At 31.1% G+C, this 13,419-nt stretch overlaps 1 protein-coding gene across 1 annotated transcript in view; it reads right to left on the reverse strand.

The window, feature by feature from the left end:
- The window catches only part of LOC116776103 (diacylglycerol kinase 1), a 62,399-nt gene that overhangs the window by 29,779 nt on the left and 19,201 nt on the right, over positions 1 to 13,419 (reverse strand). Inside the window, exons 2-3 of the mRNA XM_061525362.1 lie at positions 3,988 to 4,072; positions 3,309 to 3,376 (exon numbers count right to left, since the gene is read on the reverse strand). Coding sequence (XP_061381346.1) covers positions 3,309 to 3,376; positions 3,988 to 4,072 — 153 coding nt within the window. The remainder of the gene's footprint in view (positions 1 to 3,308; positions 3,377 to 3,987; positions 4,073 to 13,419) is intronic.

The raw sequence follows: 13,419 nt of genomic DNA on the forward strand, positions 1-13,419 counted from the left end.
TTTGAAGATTTATATTTTAAATGACTAACCTAAAAATGTTAGCACGGAACCATTATCTTAATTTTAAGTAATAATTCTACCAATAGTTTAACAAAAACTGTATTATATAATGTAATATATATATTTATACCGAGGTACTTTGCCACCGTCACTCGTTGGATGGGTGACCGCTTGTTTGTAAAATAACTTGAGCTACCGAAGTAAAATAACTTATAACAGTCGTTAAGCAATTCATTACAAATATTATGTATAGGGAAAATATTAATTAAATAACAGTTTATGGAGAAAGCGGCTATAAAACCTCAGCATAAGATTCAAATTCGTTTAAATCATGCTTAAAGGCTGTGACTTCAGATGATAAATACGAGGACACGCGCGAGGCAAATTCAACTCTATTACTTGGCGCATAAGTTTGATTTTGCTTCAGCAGCATGTGATGACGTCACAGAAAATGTGATGACGTCATGCCTTTTTGGGGTCAATACCTCCATGTTCGGTACGTGCTTATAAGAAGACTTATAATATTTGTTGGAGTATATAAATAAAGTAGGTGGTATGTAATTCTATAGAAATCTTTCTTTGTGGAAATTACAGTGGAAAATTACAGCATGGAAATCAATAAATCTATTCGCTGCCCACATGAACACCAAATACAGAAAGGAATGAAGTTACTAAGTTTGTTGCGGAAACAAATGAAGATGGTTTTTATTTTCGAACATAATTTATAAATTTTATAATATAGTAGTTTTCGCCCATGACATTTTTTGCATGAAGTCTAGAATGGGCTCACAGACTAATCAACAAATTGTATCCCAAATATATGTATATATAAACTACCAGCAGCGATATCTGTAGTCTGTTTTAAGTTCAATCATACTACAACTGTCATGGCGGCATATACTACAGCCTATATTCTATTCTGACATCCAAACTACATATCTGTAAGGTTCCATCACAATCTGTTAAGTAGTTTTTGTGTGCAACAGCAACATACACCCATACATCCACACCTCAATACGTTCTTACAAACTTTAAGTTGTACCAAACGCTGTTACAAATTTATATTTTAAATAAGATTCAAAACATACTAGAAATTTTTCGCCAGATTTCTACTTCGTGATAACGATAAATATAATGAAATAAATTTCGAGTGTTACTTGGAACTTTGAAAAGAGATTGTTCATGGCTGCAAGAAACTTTCGAAGTCGAATTTCATAAAAAAAAAATCCAAGGAACCAAAAATATTCGTTTCCCTTTCCAAACAAAACGTTTGTCTAAAAATAATTCCTCAAGATTCAACGAAGTGAACCTATCAAACAACCAGTAATTTTTTGCAACCCCGAACATAACATACAGGTCAGGAAAATAAAAGCCACGAGGGATTAGAGCTTTAATTGTCACTTGTGTCCTATTCAATGGTCCGCATAATAAGAGTTCCTTAATGACAATGGCTCGTCCACATTATCGACTTTATTCTTTAGACAATAAAGTCGATAATTTAGTCGAGCGATTAGCCTCTATATTAAATTCACTAAAATATAACCTAATACATTTACTTCACAAACATATTTATATATATTTAAAATCTCGCTATTCTAATATTGACAATAATCGAAAGCGTAAGTTAAGCCAGGATTATTTATTGAAATAGCTAGCTCGTTTAACCCAATCAGAAACAATGAAGAATAAAAAAATATATTTTTCACAAACCTATAACCATATCGAAAGGTTGAAGTTATAACGCAAACACTCGATTGTCTTATTCATGGCTGCTCTGAAATACATTCGGTAAAACTCTGAATGGAATGAAAAATAGAAAAACTGACGAAAGGTATTTCATTAAAATGTTGAGGCAAAATATTCCATCTATAAGGTTAAGTTTGGTTGGTTGTTTTTTTGTTGTCAACAATCAGTTCAAAGATTATTTTTATTCGTATTAAAATATCACGTATCTGTTTAATATCTATTACTACATAAATTTTTTCTCTTAAACCTGTAAGAGAATATTATACTTTAGACTCAGCAGTTTAGACATAACCTCTAAACATTGCCTAGGCTTTATAATCTTTGGTTTATTCGCGAGGAAACATAGACGCAATCCTTACAAAACTTTAGAACTATCTGGTTACCTTGCTAATATCCTTAACCATTGCACAGAGTAACAATTTAGTTTAGTGAGAATTTGTTGAAGTCTTAGTATCAGGAATCGTAACTCAAAATATAAGACAAATAAGCGCAGTAAATTATGTTAACATTACGCCCATGATGCATCCAGAAATAAGGTGAAATTCAACAAAATTCATTTTTTTTTTATATATGACACTGGTCCATCTATCGTATCCTACAAGCACAAAAATTATAAACACAACCAAATCAAATTTTTCACGTCAAGTTACATTTAATGTCAGCATATTTTACTTGAGAGGGAGTCACTTACTGCTTCCAACATTTTATTGAGAGGAATCTTCGAAAAAAATTTGGAGTATTTTCGGTAACATTATAGGGACATTGAATACAGACATTCCCTAAGTTTTCCTCATATCTAAGACAGATCTGTAAATCTTTTTTATCTGACACAAAGGCGTGGGAAATCGTCACTAGTTACATAATATACTAGAAAGAATAACTGATATTTTCTAAAGAATTCTTATCTTCTCGGTGTTTAGGTTTAAGCGTGCCATATATTCCTACTTTGATATTTTCCGCTCCCCGATTCCAGTTCAAAACCATTTACATACAGAGGTCGTTCGTATAAAACTTTTGATATTCGTTCCACTGGAAATTTTTAACTCGAATGAGGAAACTTTAACGGGAAAATACCGTTGCCGTGAACCTATTCGATAACGAGATCGTTTTTAATTGAAATTTAAAGTAGCGTGAAAGCGTAATTGCATAATTTAAACACTCCAATACGTATTTATTTAAAAGTTAACGTAGTTATAATTGTGGGTAGGTAGTTTTTTTTGTCATCTACCCCCAAAAATATTAACGCTATAATGTTTAAGAGGTTTTAATTATAGAAATAAATTTTCAGTCTCCTAAGATTCGTTAATGTCAGTTATTTTCTGTTTCACATTTATTCACTATGTTGATTATTTATGTACTATAAAAAATCGATATTTCCAATTACATTACTACGTATAAACTTTGTACAATATTTTTCAAGCAATTTCATATAAAGGCTTATTCAATTACATGACATTACGTGTTTCAGAGCAACAAGCTGTCTACAGACGAGATGTTTTGTGTATATTTTTAATAAAAATATGAATAGATATATTTTTTTAAATATGCAATATAATTCTCACCCCGTCGGGACTCTGTTTTTTAGATTCACAGAACTCATTGAGGACATCTTGCAGCTTCCTCGTTGAATCTGAAAACATTGATTTTAATCAATCATTTTAAGGTAATCATTATACATATTAATTATCTTATAAACAGGTTTTGAATGATAAAATCGTTGGTCTGTTATCAGCCTTTTAATAATTGGAAAAAACTTTTAACCTATCCTACAGACAGAGCTCTGTTAATAAATTATACCTCTGGGGCGTTGTTGAAAATGAGAGTGCGTGAGTTGGTGTAAGGTTTCATGGACATTATGACATAAGGTCTACAGTTTATATATTTATTATTAATAACAATAATAAATACAATTAGTCGTGGACTATTATCAAGCCAGTTACTAAAGACGCGCATTTAAACCAACTGATTTGTAAGATTGATTTAGTTAATGTAAATGCGATTTTATTTGAACCTTCTACATGTTTTCTTTTGAAAAACAAAAGGCAGGATAACATCTGAATTGTTCATTATTATAATATATATATGATATTTATATTTTTTATTTTTCTAAAACTATTTACAAAGCATTGGAAGTAAATGGGACCTGGGAGATGTAGGCGTGTTGAAATCACAGTGGAGACATGATCTATGATCTGGTGATGAGGAGACATATAAATAAGGCAAAAAACTCTGATAACTTACAAGAAGTTAGCTCTTGTAACTGCTGGAACTCAGCTGGTGATAGTTTATCCCATTGGAAACCGCTGCCCGTTGTGTTCGGCATGACCTGTGTAGAAATACACGGCATTATCGTTATTGCATATGAAATGTTTTAATGGACATTGAATGTTTGAAAGTATGTCTATATGTGAAATACAAAGGGGAATAGGTGTATCATCATCAGCCTATAGCAGCCCACTGCTGAACAAAGGCTCTTTTCACATGGAGAAGGTTAGAGCATTAATCACCACGCTTGCTCAAGACGGGTTTGCGATTTCAATCTTATAATTTGAAATTACAAGACTTTTCCTCACGATGTTTTCCTTCACCGTCCGTCAGTGGTGTCTTAATACTCTTAGAAAGTACATATGGCTTGGAAAAGATCACATTGGTACTTGCCAGGTTTCGAACCCGCGCCCTCAGGTATGAGAGGCGGGCCTTTAACCTCCAGGCCACCACGACGAATAGTTGTATAAATAATATTAATTTTCATTAACTAAAAACGCTATTTCTATCTTATTATTATATATATATTAACCGCATTTATATTTTACTTATATAACTTAATATTATCCAATAAATATCATTATCCAATCATATTTAGTTTAGGTGTACTGTCCGCTAGGTTAACTGGTGAAGACCTCAGTTTTCTTAAGACCTGGTACAGGATGTCGAGCTCCACTTACTGGTGATAATCACGACTCGTTTGATAATAAAAACGGTCCATACAAATGCTATCACTGCTATATTAAATTAGCTCCTATGTATATACATGGTGCCTGTACTAAAATGACATTTACTAAGTCTTAATCTAACTGTTTGTTCCATCTAATCACTGAAACGACGAAACCAATTTAATGAGACTTTCTCTGACAGATAGCTGATATGATAAGGAGAGACTTAGAAAAATATATTTATCTTTTTGATATAAAAAAAATAAATTACTATTCACTTCTTAATATTTTAATAACTTTAAAATAATATTGGTAGGCGAAGTCGCGGTAACAGCTAGTACAAAATGAAAGGGAATTTTACGCTGAATTTAAGTTTTACCAAACATAAATCTGATGTTTACTTTGGAGTGTAGAGCTTAACTTTTTCCTTCTAAAACAAGGAAAACTCGGCTCAGGAAGTTACTGTCGGGTACAAGGCTTTATATAACGGTCCGAAAGCTCCGGAAGGGGGTTATAGGCTCTTATTTAGGAAGGCAATATCTTAAAAGGACCGTAAATATACCGAGCGACAATTAAAGTCAATAAGACGACCTCGGAACATCTATTCCCATTAACTCTTAAAAGACCTACATCCGTATTAGTGTTAACAAATATCTGTTGTAGGAATAATACTTCAAGTTTTTATATGAAATTATTCTAATGTTATATTACGACCATTATTATTTTTAACATATATATATAATTTTTTTTGTACTGTTTATTATAAAAAAAATCTGTTAATAGAAAATCTTTGTCTATATACGAGTTATTATTTAAAAAATCTGTTAAAAATAGAAAATCTTTGTCTATATACCAGTTGAATGGACTTGCAATAACGGGTTTGAAAGTTCTAACACATCTAAACAAAAAAGAAATTAAACATGTGAATTGTATTGGTAAAGTTATTGATAAATTCTTTGATAAAATTATTGCGACATTGAACAGATTTGGACTGAATGTGGACAAATGAAATTGTAAAAAAATCTTAGCTATCCTACGCTATCCTACTTTAATTATTATACTTCAATGCTTACGTCTCAAAGCCTTTTTCTCCAAAATTAAATTTTAACCCTCCCAACATTTTTATGTAGCGAGGGTTAAAATTAAATTAGTAGCTTTTTAGCTATCTGGAGCCAGATAAAGTGAAAGACAGTTTATTCACATTTCTACCAAAAAATTAATTTAATTAATTTTCAAATCTCAAATAATGGTAATATAATTATTTTTCGACTTCAATAATTTGGTAAATTTTATATGAGGATCTATGATAAGGATTTTATAAAAAATATTGATAAATTAGATCAAAGACTTTGATGTGACAAATGAAAATATATGTATAAAAATACATTATGTAATATAATCCACTCATTCATCATTCATCATTCTTCATTCATTCACTCATTCGTTCATTTATTTATGTACCAAAAAATTAATAATGACAGTACCTATTAGAAAATAAATGTGATGCACGAAGTATAACTTATATTATAATAAAGATATCTGCCAGGAAAGCTTAGTTAAAATAAAGTGTTTTAAATCTCAACAGATTTAATTTATGCGTTTGATATGCAATATCATGTGTATATCAATATATTCTCTTTTGAATATTTTTATTGTTAGCGAAAATCTTATAACCTTATCTACTTAGCTTTCTGGAAGATAGATTTTCCACAAATAAGTAGCCACGATATATCATTGGATTATACTCGTATAAAAAGAAGTTCATGAATTTATTTGTGTTTAAAATTAATATTTTACATGTGTTTAGGATAGTACCAATTCTGGACACTTTTACTATTGATATTATTGTGTGACCTGAGACGAAACTTCTCAGCATTCAATGGATTCACCGTGCGGGTGCCGGGTCCATCGTTGCAGGGAGAGGAGCTTCAACAGTGCCGGGGACTTATGAACCAGCCGTAGGATTAAGGGGCCCTAATACTCTTAGCAGTTTACAGGAATACCAATAGTTTCTAGTTTGTATTTATAAATCATCGAAATATGCATGTTTAAATTCATTAATGAAGGCCAAGGAATTCGTCCTCAGGTTATATCGTAATGAGAATTACTTTAGATAATACCTAGGGACGTGTCAAAGGTAAGTCAGAACCGTATAAACTATTGAATATTTTTAATAATAAAAAAAATTAAGGTGAGTATTTTCCGTTTAGCTATAAAGAAGATATTCTACCAACTCTGTAATGTAATTTTATATTTGGATGCTAAATAAAGTACAAAAAGATATGGACATGCTTCTAACTCAAAGGTTCATCAATAATAATAGAAGAAAGGCGAAGGATATTTCGTGTAAATTTTTCAAAGAATATAAAAAAATGGTCTCACAAAAAACACTTAACTACGTCATATCGGATACTTCCTTGTCCTCGATACTGGCTATTTCTAACAGCAGCACGGTTTAATTTGCTAGCATGCAAAGACTTGATGTCAACAGGATCCGTATTTACTTTCTAACTGGTTATTAATTTGTTAATAATTGTTTGAAACTTTCCCTTTGAAGTCAACTCTTATTTGCTGGGTGAAGAGACATGGCGACTGTCAAGAGAGCGCGGTTCTCGGCAGCTCCTCAATGATGTTTCAAAGCAAACTCACACATATTGTTTTATTAATAAAGTTTGGTATAACATCAAAATTTGTGACTCATACTTTGTGTTTTCAGAGCAATTTCAGGTAGTACGGTCACTAGCTTTGTGGGGCACTTGAAAGTTTAGTTTGTACTCCCAAAGTTTTGGAAAGCAAGAAAGTCTTATAACTTCTTACTCTACAAAATTTCTATTTCCTCTCACTTAAAAAGCCTTTTCTTTGTTTTAACCTAACCAATGGAATAATTAACTGTAAAATAATGAGATCTAAGATTTTCGCGAGTTTTATTAGTTTAAAAGAAACTAATATTTAATCCCGACGTTTCGGTTACTTTTCAGCAACCGTGGTCACGGGCAGTCGTCTGCCCGATTATGTAGTTTTTTAAACAATAAAAATCCGCGTAGTTTATCCGAAAAATATTAGTTTCATCTAAATGACTGTAAAATGTTTATTATTTTTAAACGAAATAATTGATAGCAATTACAGTTATTTGTGGTTAAGTTAAATTAAATGCGGACTAAGCTGTAATTATTTAAAGCAGACATGACATCCCAATGACGGGATGGTTCAGAGGTTGAATTGTAATTTTAGGTCAGTAATTACATAAATAACTAATAATAAATGCATTATATATATAAAATACATTATCTAAATGCTTCCTATTACGTGAAACGAAGTAGAAATATTAATTTGAAAGGCTTTACAATACAACGGCTCGGAGGATTATATCGGGCTTACGATAATTAAATTCAAATTAATATTATACGGAATAAAAAACTCGTCGGCATGACCAGGATACCGACCTGCGATTTCTGGATTATTATTCTCCGTTTGTTTTGTAACCAGGCTGTCCTGTAGTGTATTCCTTACCACACTTTTCGATTTTTAAACAATAGACTGACAGTTTAAACGTTTTCATTTACAAATCTTCATATAAGGATCAACATGTATGCAGTACGCTATTAGAGGTTACTTCTGTTCCAATGACTATATATATATATATATATATATATATATATATATATATATATATATTTTCTTTTTTTGCAAAAATAAATCACGCGTAGTTCATTCGAAAAACACTAGTTTCATTTAAATGAATACTCGCGAAAATCTTAGATCTCATTAGGTATGTATAGTGGTTAACTCACCGACACCAGTTAGGACACGACAGCTCAGTTAGTAAAGTTACTAACACGCGCTAACCAGAGATCACAGATTCGATTCCTGCTCGTGTAAATATTTTTTTCGCTCTAAACGTAGAAAATGTTCTTGTGTAAACTTTATTCCAGGAACCAGCAGTTAAGAGAGAAAAGCACCAGTTTTTTGTAAAGTGTAATCAAAAATACCATTAATAAACCGTATTAAAATATTTATAAATTTACAGACATTCACATCTCGTCTTCGTTATCACGATTGCCGCAAAGTAACCGAAACGTCGGGCTTATGTAGTTTTTAATATAATAAAATACGCGTAGCATAGTCCGAAAAACATTAGTTTCATTCACTTAAAAATTGTTTTCAAATCTGTTGAAGATGGACAGTTTATTCAACAACCATCCCGATGTTATGATCTCTTGGTTGCATTTCAAATGTAAATTTAATTTATTTTCTATGTAAAACAAATATATAACTATGATTGCTCGTGACAGACGAATGATAGAGACCAGCTTCTAGTTAATTTTTTTTTTCATAGTAAAATTCTTTTTCAGAGAGACTCAAAGACAAATTTAATATGATAATTCATCCATAGTTGAATACTCAACAAAAGACGAGTAATAACACATGTATTAAATTCCTCTATAGATATTGTATGAGAATAGTTTTGATATAGCGTTATATATTTTAAAGCCATCAAGTTTTGTCGAATCAATCTGCCAATACGTTTATGTGGAATTCTCAATCATTCGTCTCAACTTTTACAACTTCCCTACATTTTTCAATATCGCCACCATTTTTATTACACAATATGGCTTTAATAATAAGTGAAGGCGTTGAGGAAAAAATATTAAATATTTTCTATATTAATAACTAGTTTTTGGCCGAGACTTTGCACACATCTTTCTCAAAATTGCGCCCCAATAGACATGCATAAAGTCTGTGAAAAAATATATTATAAGTCAATCGATCGTCAGCGACGTCTTGTCCATTTATTTCTTATAAAATTCAACAATTTTTCTCCTCTTTACAACCTACTTGGATTCAAGCATATATTATTACCTATAGTTTATTCTGACATCTAAGATACATTGCTAGTAAATTAAATAAGAATCCCTAACCTCAGATTACCTCTGGTTTATTTTATCGCAAAGATAGTTCATATCTTTTGCATTTAAACATATATGAATGTAGTTTTTTTCAAGGACTATGCAATATAAAAACAAATGAATAAATACAAAGCAATAAATAAAGCAATACTTCAAGATGCTTGAAAACAATCTCTGTTTATAGCGACCTCTCCGTGGATATTAAATTCCTTTGAGCCCGCTTCCAACACACGAGGCTGTGTTTATTTGATTTTAGTATTGAGTCTTACATTCTAATAGAATTTATTTAAAAGGTCCGCATGCACTCACTGTTTTATTGTAACTTTGGGTACTTAAATAAAGTATTTTTTTATTATTATTATTATTTTTGTTTTGTCTTTGGATGGCTAAAGAAATTTAATTTTGTTTTTCAAAACAATCGTCCCGTCCAGGGATTTCATATCGTTCCAATAAATGTATTTCATATTGATTAGTTTTACTTTATGCTTCACCTCATCCTATAATGCTACTACTATGTGACCATGTGTGAATGTTTGTTCCGCTTTCACGCCAATAATGCTTATCAGATTTCGTTGAAACTTTACAGTAATGTAGGTTAGGTATCAGAACAAGATATAGGCTATAATACTTCACGGATTCATCTCTAGCTCGCACAGGTTCACGGCATAGTAGTTGTATTTTGTATGGAGTGGCGTGACAAAAAGTAACGGTTTCGCTGACGTTGGTTATCAAATCTATTGATTTAAAAGACTTTATTCATTACTCTCAGCCTAACTTAGATGTTAACCTGGACAATTCCTGGACAAAACCAACTACATTTTACTACTATGTTGGCAACTTAAAAGAAGTAACGTATGGTAGGGTACTAATGGAAGAAAATGTTTAAAAGGCGTACCATATCAGGACTACAAAAGCACTCTTTTAAATTCCCGACGTCAAAAGCCATTTGTAATTGGGAACTTATAGAGGGAACTTGCCTATAACGATATAAAATTTTCTAAGCTATACAAAATACTACTTTAGAAATATAAATCACAGTATGATTACGAAAGTTATCGGATAATATTGTAAAGAAAAAGCTCAATCTTTTAAACTCTAACAGAACAGACAAATATAACTATAAAAAAAATACGACACTTAAATTATAATATTGGATTCCTTAAATTTAATAGTTTGCATTGTTTGTAAAGTCATTGCCAAAAAACTCAGGAAATATTACAATGTGTACGTTCACAGAAATGAAACGAAGAGGCAGCTGACGAGGAAGGCAATCAAGAGGTCCTTAATCTGATGAAACTGTCTTTCTCACCCTAATCTTTTCTTAACGACTTCATGTCAAATACAACCAGACTAGAAGGTTCGAAGTAATTATCCACAACATGGAGATATACTTAAAATATGTATTTTCAAACATACCAACTTTATTTAATATTTCGGTTTTGCTTAGGTCTTAACCTTTCCGTAGTCCTTATCTGAAAATCCACTTTCACTCTAAATGACTTTCAGAATAGTTATAATATAAATATACATAGCTTCTTCATCATTCATGACTAATAGCCAATTTTAAGGCCTGTATATAATTATTTTTATGGCAAAATTGCTAAAAATCTTCTAAATTTTTCAGTCTAAAACTTCTTATGCGAATGCAGTCAGTAAGTTTTGTCAAGTTTGTATATTGCTGTGGTAAAATGGATTGCATTTTCATTTAAACCGAAGCTTCAATCACTTTGCATCAGTCGTCTACAGAGAATATCACTTGAGAGTATCTGCGAGTTGGATCTAAGAATATAAACTTTATTCTACATTATTGCGTTCAACACGTTTTCTTGTTTTGTTTTTCACTAAGTCGATATTTTCTAGGACGATATGAGCTGTGTGGGTTGTGAATGGGACAAACAAATTGTCTGTGAAGAAGGACGTGTTTTCATTCGGTATGTATTAATAGAATAGAAATTAGACTTTGAAGGAATATCACTTTGTATGCAGCGGCATTCGTGGAAATGTAGAAAGATTCACTCGGTTTTATCTTTATATATAGATATAATTCTATTGTACGTGTGTATGCCACTGAACTCGTAGACGGTTGGAAGGATTTGAATGAATATTTTTGCATACAGTTGTGGCACCACAGATGGATTGGATTCACAAATCAGCCCAGCAGATGGCGCTGCGTTAGGTATTTAAGTTAATTAAAATGAAAAAGTTGCAACGTTGGTGATATATGATTTTGAGAGCCTTTACACGTTAATAAAAAATCCAAAACAAATGATTAAATGGGTTAACTAATGAGGAAGTTATAAGTGTAGATAGAATAAAATTTGTTTTTTTTTTTAAACTCGTATATAGATAGTCAATTGTCTATCTATGTTCATTCCTGTAAAACACAAGTTAACAAATAAGGAGTATGTTTCGTTTCACTACAAAGAAGGTATTCTGACAATTTTTTAATGTAATTTTATATTTTTAAAAAGAGACGAGCAAGCATAGTTCTAACTCAAAGGTTGATCAATAAGAATAAAGGAAAGGCCAATCGCTGTTTTGGCAAAAAAAAAAATTCAAAGAATTAATTTAAAAAAATATGGATTCACAAATAACCGGTGATTAGTTCACGTATACACATTACTGTCATTTCAAACCTTTGAGATTTCTTAAAAAAAAAATTAATGATTAGAAAATCAACTCAACAACTTTTCACACGACATTGAATATTTTATCAGATTGACCTGTCTTTTAAGTTCTGTTATACTTGGAGACATTTTGATCTGATTCGACATCAATATGACTACATATTGGAGGTTTTAATTATAGATTCATCCCTATAGAATTTAAAACAAAAATAACATATATTTTTTTTTATATTTAATACGATTAATTTATAGTCATTAATGATACACTTGTCTTGAATGATTCCAAGCAAAAAATGTTGAATACACTTTATTTAAAGAGATTCCCAATCAAATAACGTATCTACGGTGTGTTATACGCGTTCCCATTCCCCAAGGAATTTAATATCCTCAGAAACGAGGGAAGAAATTCGAGAGACGAATGCTTTAAAGAAATCCACTGATATATTTAAACCTGTAAATAATAAATACAACCTGATAATATTGTAATTCAGGTAAATTTTATATTATAGTATATAGAACACTTGACGAAATATGCAATTTTTTATGCATTATAAGAAAAAATACGTCAGAAATGACAGACAAGGATTTAGAAAATGTTATTTGGTATAAATAAAGAAATAAATTTAAGAATTGTTATACCCAGATCGTTTATTGGTTCATGTTTGTTTACTGGTATCTATCAGCAACCAAATATAATATTTAAAGAAAATTCCGAATCTTTTTCAAGTCTTCATGACATCAAGTGAGCAAAACTTCTAATTTAAAACCAAAATTCAAATAGCTCCGGTCCTTATAGTTCGCTTCTTCCTCGATTCAGATAAATCTAAGCACATAGTTGGCAATGTATCAGGAATTTGTGTATTTTACGCATGGTGGAGGTGAATTTTGTGGAAATGAACCTCGGCGACACCTGATCTGTTTAAATTTCAGTCACATATTTAAATTTCAGCCAGTTCCAAAAAATATATATGTAATTAAGACTCCTACAATATACGGATCACGTTCACGGACGAGATGAAAGTGTAACGGCCAAGGTGGATTAAAGTAAAAATAATCGAAAAGTCTAGTGAATTTAGTATAAATAAATACGCGAAGTAAATCTGAAAGACATTGTTTCGTAGTTATTTATAGCAAATATTATATTTTCTATATAAAAACACAAAGTAAATTGGCGGATTAAGGTCCATGCCCTGTCCCTATTTAAGT

This window comes from Danaus plexippus, chromosome 28 (assembly GCF_018135715.1).
Source record: "Danaus plexippus chromosome 28, MEX_DaPlex, whole genome shotgun sequence".
NCBI classification, from domain to species: domain Eukaryota; kingdom Metazoa; phylum Arthropoda; class Insecta; order Lepidoptera; family Nymphalidae; genus Danaus; species Danaus plexippus.